At 46.5% G+C, this 7,938-nt stretch overlaps 1 protein-coding gene across 1 annotated transcript in view; it reads left to right on the forward strand.

Moving 5' to 3' along the window:
- NDUFS2 (NADH:ubiquinone oxidoreductase core subunit S2) overlaps positions 1-7,760 on the forward strand; it is an 8,567-nt gene extending 807 nt beyond the window's left edge. The window contains exons 3-15 of the mRNA XM_069070550.1: positions 1-38; positions 1,437-1,627; positions 2,875-2,995; positions 3,230-3,342; positions 3,590-3,664; positions 3,886-3,963; positions 4,114-4,199; positions 4,453-4,572; positions 6,378-6,507; positions 6,836-6,931; positions 7,111-7,194; positions 7,324-7,381; positions 7,508-7,760. The exon at positions 1-38 is cut by the window's left edge and continues 8 nt beyond it. Coding sequence (XP_068926651.1) covers positions 1-38; positions 1,437-1,627; positions 2,875-2,995; positions 3,230-3,342; positions 3,590-3,664; positions 3,886-3,963; positions 4,114-4,199; positions 4,453-4,572; positions 6,378-6,507; positions 6,836-6,931; positions 7,111-7,194; positions 7,324-7,381; positions 7,508-7,545 — 1,228 coding nt within the window. The 3' untranslated portion in view covers positions 7,546-7,760. The remainder of the gene's footprint in view (positions 39-1,436; positions 1,628-2,874; positions 2,996-3,229; positions 3,343-3,589; positions 3,665-3,885; positions 3,964-4,113; positions 4,200-4,452; positions 4,573-6,377; positions 6,508-6,835; positions 6,932-7,110; positions 7,195-7,323; positions 7,382-7,507) is intronic.
- The last annotated feature ends 178 nt before the right edge of the window (positions 7,761-7,938 follow it).

Genomic DNA, 7,938 nt, shown 5'->3' on the forward strand with positions numbered 1-7,938 from the left:
TAAAGAAACCGCCCTCTGGAAGCCAGCGCCCTGGAATGGTGAGTCTGAGGATGCACATGGCCGTAGCCCCCCCAGCATTGTCACTGACCCAGAACCACTTCCCTTGTTTGTGCCTCAACTGATACCGTTAATGATGAGTTAGTCTCATTTGAGCTGGCCAGTCCTTAAGCATGTTTCAGCCCTGTGTTCTTTATATATTATAAATTCCCTCTCAGAGATTTTGTCTGTTTCCATAGTGTCAGCTAGCTCCGATTTGTTGATTTAGTTCCTGTTAAAACTTTATCATTAATAATAACCTCCCTCGAGCTCCAAGTCTCCTGCTAGTCCAGCTGCCTGCTTGATACCTTCTAATTGTATGTCCCAGTGTCATCAGATTCAGCTTATTTTCATCCTACCAACACTGGCACACTTCCCATTTTTCTTCCTTTTGTTAGTAGTACAGCCCTTCTAATCACTCAGGTTCAAAACTTTGAGCCTTCTTTCTGCACATCCAGTAAATTATATAGTCCCCCTACCTCTCATTTAGCTCTCCTACTTCCATTCCTGCTTCTGCCAGCCCAACTTAGGCTCTTATCACATCATGTTTGTGTTTTGTAGCCTCCTAACTGGCGTAGCTGCCTTGAGTCTGTATTCCCTTGAACCTATCTCACTCATTGCTACTACATTGATCTGAAAATACCATCTTTACTGTGTCACTAGTACTCAGAAACCTTTAGAGGTTCGCCTTTGCCTACAAGACAAAGTCTGCTCTCTCATTCAGAGCTGTTCACAAACTGGACCCAGCCTACCTTTCTAACTTAATCTTCTACCATTCACCAGTATGACTGCTCTTCCAACCAAGCAACCATATTCATTGTACTCCAAATCACCTTTCACATTTTTAGCTCCATGTGATTGTATATTCCAGTCCTCTCTGTTCCCTGATGTCCTTGCCTTTCCTCTGTTAAGCACCCTATCTAAAAGCTTCTCAATCTTCAGAGTCCAGTTAAAAAGTTATCTCTTCCATGAAGCCTCCTTTGAGACTTCAGCCCACAGTGACCTCTCCCTCATTTGATTTCCTTTAGCATTCATTTGTCACTTAGATATTTCTTTGTGTTACTCATTTTCATGGTAATATTTCTGATACCTCTAACTAGATTGTAAAATTTGAGCAGGTATTATGTGTTCAATATTGCCTTAGAGTAGGAGGAATTAGGAAAAGTAAGATTTGGGGTCTCCACCCTCAAGGAACCCTGACAGTCTTCCACACTTTTCCTTTGACCCTAGAGCATTTTAAGAGTATAGGAGGAGGAAGGCAGTAAAATTGGCCTGCTAAGGGGTTAATATGGGACAGGATCTCACAGTAATAAGTTAATCCTTTTAGTCCTTGGGAGAATCCCAGTTGAGTCACCATCTAGCCCTAAGCCTCCTCTTCTTCCTCCTCCCCCCATCCCCAGATGTGGACCCTCCAAAAGACACAAAGGTGGCCAACGTGACCCTAAACTTTGGGCCCCAGCACCCAGCAGCTCATGGAGTCCTTCGACTGGTGATGGAACTAAGTGGAGAAATGGTTCGGAAGTGTGATCCTCATATTGGCCTGCTTCATCGGGGCACTGAAAAGCTCATCGAATACAAGACTTACTTGCAGGTGTGGGGATTGAATAAGAGATGGAGATGTGGGGTAGATTCCTAGGACTCTAGGAGGCTACAGTGGGGAAGCATGATGGCTTTCCTTTGTACCTTTTCCTTGTTATGAGGCAGTCCTGGGACAGATGAGAAGGGTTGGGGGTAGTAGAAAGCTTTGCCATGGTTGACTGGGCTTGGATTCAGCAGTAGAAACCATGTCTCCTAGATTCTCTTTCTAAGTCTCCTGTCATTTTCTTGGTCAACTTTTGGCTGTCCCTCTTTACCCTGTGCCTCAGTTTCTCTGATGTCATATCAAGTCCAGCTAGTGCGTCACAGATTGTTTCCCAGGGCAGGGGACAATGTAAGAGACGTCAACTTTTTTTGTTTGGACATCTCTATATCTTCCAGCTGCCTGTGTTTCCTTTTGAAATGTTCAGTGAGTCAGAATGACTGGGATAGATAGGTTATGGCTGCTGCTGGCTTGTGGGATGGAGGAGGGGGTGAGTGGGAACTATGACAACCAAGTGGTGAGAATCAGGATTGCAGCATTGTTAGGGTTTGTGTTTGGGGCAGGAGTCAGTTTTAATTTATTTATAGCCTGTTCGAAGGGAGAGAGGAAAAAGTCCTGAAGTGAAAGGTTGTGAAACTGAAACTTAGTGGTCCAATAAAGGGGTCAAGCATAGTGACTGAGATTTCCCAAGAGACCTGAGAGTGATGGTTTCTGGCCCTCAGATCCATGGAGTTAAAAACTCTTCAGCCTAGCTCCACGTCACAGTGATGGCCAAGAAAGAACAGACTGTCCTGTGGGATCAGCCCAAGCCCCACCTCTTTCCTGGAAGCTACAGCTTGGACAGCGGAGACCTAGTGCGAACCTAATGAGAAGCTTAGGTCGGAAGGCTACTCTAATCAAGAACAAATCCTGCCCTTCTCAGTTCTGAAGAGCCCTATTCCCTTTAGACCCTTATTCTTGGCAATTCCCGTGACCAATCTTCCCAGTCCCACTTCCAGCTTCTTTAATTCCTTTTTTTTCTGTTAGACTTGGGGAAGAAATGATGACTTGGCAGTTAAAGATATCGTGTAGTTGTCTCCTTGTCTGGGAAGCTATTGGAATATCTTAAATTTTCCTAGGAGGTCAAGGACTTGGCAGACAAGTGTGGTCCTGGCTTCTGGAGCCAGTTTAGAAGAACATTTGCCCCATTCAGACTGGAAATCTGTACTAGAGTACAAGACATGGCAAGGTTTCCCTTTGTGTCTGTCTTCTTTCTGTAGGCCCTTCCATACTTTGACCGGCTGGATTATGTGTCCATGATGTGTAATGAACAGTGCTATTCCTTGGCTGTAGAGAAGCTCCTTAACATCCAGCCTCCTCCCCGGGCACAGTGGATCCGAGGTATGTCTCAGTCTCCTTGGTGCCCGCTCTAGGTGTGATATATATGTGATATACCTGTTCCCCTACCTCTCCTGAAGAACTGTGACTAGAAGAGGGACTCCAATCCTTCCTTTTTGATGTTCATCATTCTCGAGCATCTCATACTCGACTAGGCCCCATTGGCTTTCCTAAGATAGTTCGGACTTCCTGATTCTCAGATATTTTTTCTGCTCCCTCTTCCCTCCCTCTCCACAGTGCTATTTGGAGAGATCACACGGCTGCTCAACCACATTATGGCACTGACCACACATGCCCTGGACATTGGGGCCATGACTCCCTTCTTCTGGATGTTTGAAGAAAGGGAGAAGGTATGACCAGGCATAGAGGTTAGAGGTGTTTTGGAGAAAGTGCAGAAAAGGGAGGTGTTAAAGAGCTCTCAGTGTGAAGTTGGGAGAACATAGCTGACATACAGAGTAATGGCCGGGACCGGCCTCTTGGAATCTGTCTTGGTTCTTTTTTGGTGGTGGAGTGCTGCAGCCGTGATACAAAGCATGTTTTGTGGTGCTCTTGGGGGGCCAAGGGCTCTATCTCTGATTTTCAGTGTGTCCCCTCTAGATGTTTGAGTTTTATGAACGAGTATCAGGGGCACGAATGCATGCAGCATACATACGTCCAGGAGGGGTACACCAGGTAAGAAGAGCCCCTTCTGTACTTCCTTCCATCCTCCCATCTCTTCGTTCTTCACCTCTGCTCTCTCTGGCTACAGTATTTTAGGATTCCCTGACTGAGGAAAATAGGAAGTTAGATGTAGTCCCAATATTCCACAGGGCTAGGGATGGAGAAGTTTGGGACTTTGTTTCTCTGATGTGCCAATGTCGCTTTCCCTAACTTACCTCCACCTGGCTCCTCAGGACCTACCCCTTGGGCTCATGGATGACATCTATGAATTTGCCAAGAACTTCTCTATTCGGATTGATGAACTTGAAGAAGTAAGATAAAGGGGAATGAGGAAACCTGGCTGGGTCACTCCCTGAAATTGCTCAGGGTGGAGTGGGGAGGTACTAGCCTTTGGGTCTAAAAGAATAAGAGCTGCCCTAGTATGAGGTGATACGTTGACACTTCTTTCCTTGGGGTGGCAGATGCTGACCAACAATCGGATTTGGCGAAATCGAACAGTTGACATTGGAGTGGTAACTGCTGAAGAGGCCCTTAACTATGGCTTCAGGTCAGTAGCTGGGCAGGGCAGGGCAGGAATGAGTCCCCTTGGGCGAGACCCATACTATACCCAGCAGTGAAGAAGCTGGTCTTTTTGGATGGGAAACCAGTCCATCTCCCTGATCTTGGCATTTATGGTATTTATCTTCTGGCTCCCCTTCAGTGTGGACTAGAGTCTGCTCAGAGGGAGCGTGAAAGAAAGCATAGGCATTTTTCTTGATTGTACAAGATGTAACCTCCCCTCTCCCCCTTCCCTATAATAGTGGGGTGATGCTTCGAGGCTCTGGGATCCAGTGGGACCTGCGGAAGACTCAGCCCTATGATGCATATGACCAAGTAGAGTTTGATGTCCCCATTGGTTCCAGAGGTGACTGCTATGACAGGTAGGATGGAGCCACTTTCCAACTCCTGTCCTTCCCTGTCTGCACCTGTGGTTACTGCTATTCATATACAGTTTTTTGCCCACTGAAGTGCTTTTACATAGACATTCTCATTTGACTCAGAGAATCTTTGATTTCATCAGGGGGAGGAAGTCTTGGTATGGGAGCTGTCTCTACCTGCACAGCTCCTAAACTGTCCCTTATTTAGATAAATGCTAGGGCTTTGCTTAAGGCACATAGAAGTCATGACTTTCCTGGAGTCAGCCAGTGAGTATCAGAGATGAGATTTGAACCCAGGTCTGACTTCAAGCATAGGACTCTATTCACCATCTCACACTTCCTTCTTTATCATTTTACCTTCATGATGACCCTGTGAAGGTTGGATAGGTCCTAGGTAGGTCTGGTTGGTGGAATTTTATTTTACATTTGAGAAAACTAATGAAGAGATTTGGTTGCTTTTCTCAAGATCGTGTTAATGGTAACAAAACAAGGACCAAAGTCTAGTTCTTACTCCCAGCCCATTGGTCTTTAGTGTCCAGAGTGTTCTTGTGGGCATGTTCACTTTCTGACAGGTAGTCAGGGTGAGTCTTCATTTTACAAATGAGGAAGTAGACCCAGAGAAGTTGTGGCTTCCCTAGGGGTGACAGAGTTAGAGGGGTCCATGTTACAGAACCACTTCTGCTGTCTCTTAGTTCCAGCTTTTTCCTTCTCTGTCATAGAGCCCCGTTCAATTGCCATTGCCTTTCTCCATTGGGTAGGGTGCTGGCCAGAGAATCAAGAAGGCCATGTTCAGTCTTCCAGCCTTCTAACCCTATTTTATCTTCTCTTCAAATGGAGCTGAATGCTCTCTTTTGTACCCTCTGAGAGGGTCCTTGGGTGGCTCCCAGGAGATATAGCTAGCGCTTACTTTGTCCTTGCCTCCAGGATTCTTACATTCCATTGACACAATATAGATAATTCATCTGTAGACAGCAAATAGAATACTGAACCTGGGGTCCAGGGGCCCTGAGTGTGAATCTGCCCTCAGACACTTAGTAACTGCAGGTCCAGGCCGAGACATTTCACCTCCCTTTACCTCAGTTTTCTCATCTATAAAATAGACTTTATAGCAGCACCTACTTGGATGAGTAGTTGTGTGAGGATCACATGAGATAATATATGTAAAGCCTTTTGGAAACCATCAAGTACTATATAAGTGGTGTCATAGCCATCATTCTTATTGTTTGTCCTTCATTTTTTTTTGAGGGGGGGAAGGAAAGGCAGTTGGTTTAAGTGACTTGTCCAAGCTCACATAGAAAGTGTTAAGTGTCTGAGGCCGTATGAACTCAGGTCCTCCTGACTCCAGGGCCGGTGCTCTAATCACTGCACCATGTAACCGCCCCTGTTTGTCCTTCATTCTTGAAGAAAACCACGATATTGGGGAGAATCGGATGTAAGTGAAGGAGAGCTGTGCATAGTCACCAGCCGCACTCTCTTCTCCAGAGCTGTCTGAGTTCAGTGGCAAGATCTAGATCAGGGTGACTGGAGAGGGCCCCAACATAAGTGCCAGGTGTTTGGTGGAGTGGGAGGAGCAGCTTCCCTAGGACATAACCAGAAGAGACAAAGAGAAGACTGGTGGGAGGGGCTTTACAGGCTTATTGGAATAGGCTTCAGGCTCGGCTAGGCAGAAATAGCAGAGGTAGAGAGGTCTGGTATGTGGAGCTCAGAGTGGCCGATGGGCATAGGTTAGCAGATTTGCCCTGTTAGACCTGGGCAGGGCAGGACCCTAACTCTGACCTTCCTTGTCTCTCTGTGTGACCACCTTCTAGGTACCTGTGTCGGGTAGAAGAGATGCGTCAGGCTCTCCGGATCATTCTGCAGTGTCTTAACAAGATGCCTCCTGGGGAGATTAAAGTTGATGATGCCAAAGTGTCTCCACCAAAGCGGGCGGAGATGAAGGTTGGGAATGGGGAATGGTCTAGGAGAGGAACTGAGGACAGAGAAAGGATAGAAAGGGGGAAGTGATCAGAGCTTAGCTTCAGTCCCTGAAAGGATTGTCTTTGTGAGGCTAACACACTTTAGTCTTCTTTTCTTTGTTTGTATCTCATCTGTAAACTTGGTTATCTATATTTACACTTGCATTTTGATTTCATGTGGGTATTGATTTTCCTGTTAGGGCCTGGTATATGGCTTCTTTCAATAGGTCTCTCTCTCCCCATAGTGGGTACTCAGGTCTTTCATTATGACTGACTGAGTTTTTTACTGCCCTTTCTTCTTTCTTCTGTAGACATCCATGGAGTCACTAATCCATCACTTCAAGCTCTATACTGAGGGCTACCAGGTTCCACCAGGTGCTACATACACTGCCATCGAGGCACCAAAGGTGAGGAATGGCCACAGTGGGAAAAGACATAGTGATGTGCACCTAGTAGCCGTTTAATGGATGAGTGTTAATTATATTGGAAAAGAAACATGAGGATTGACAGAGGTCATGGAAACAGGAATTGGTTTCCGTTTTGGGGAATCAGGGATGTGACATCTCCTTTGCACCCTCTTGCACAGGGGGAATTTGGAGTATACCTGGTTTCCGATGGCAGTAGCCGCCCCTATCGATGCAAGATCAAAGCACCTGGCTTTGCCCACTTGGTGAGAACAACAAACCCCAGTTATTCCCAGATCCCAAGGCCTACAAACCCTCAATGCTCTTTCACTCCTTCCTCTATTCTTCCCCCAGTATTGATCTTCTGGTGTTCTCTTGCTTTCTCACATCCCCAGGCTGGTTTGGACAAGATGTCTAAGGGGCACATGCTGGCGGATGTGGTGGCAATCATAGGTATGGGTGCCTTTGGGTGGGTGGGTATAATGACCTGCATGGGCTTGAGGACTGAGATCAAGCACAGGGAATGGAAATAACTTGTACGGCCCCTGTAGACACTTGTTTCTTTCTTCTCTCCTCCAGGTACCCAGGATATTGTGTTTGGAGAGGTAGATCGGTGAGCAGGAGAACAGCAACGTATCTCTGCTATCTCCTCACTGATTACCATCTTCTGAGGGAAGTGAGAGGGAAAGACAGTGTGTATGTGGGAGTGTGAGTGTGTATGTGTGTGTGTGTGAGAGAGAGAGAGAGAGTATCTGTGTGAGTGCACGAGCGGGCTGTGCTTCTGCTAAGAAAAGGGAAATAACAATAAATTAGCCGCCCTGCGGTCCCTGTGTCTAGCTTCCCTTTCTTTCCTTCTGTTCATCCTTCCCTATACTTTACTTGCCTATGAAATATATGGGTTTTTTCCAGGATCCTGGGTAGGAAGGGCAGAGGGAGGGGCAGCTTAAACAGCCCTCCCTTTCCCATCACCAGACTCAGATTTCTGCAGCTCTTGCTCCCCTTGCCACTCC

The sequence above is a fragment of the Petaurus breviceps genome, unplaced genomic scaffold (genome assembly GCF_028583685.1).
Source record: "Petaurus breviceps papuanus isolate PSGF00001 unplaced genomic scaffold, PetGlider_PUasm1.0 90808, whole genome shotgun sequence".
NCBI lineage: Eukaryota > Metazoa > Chordata > Mammalia > Diprotodontia > Petauridae > Petaurus > Petaurus breviceps.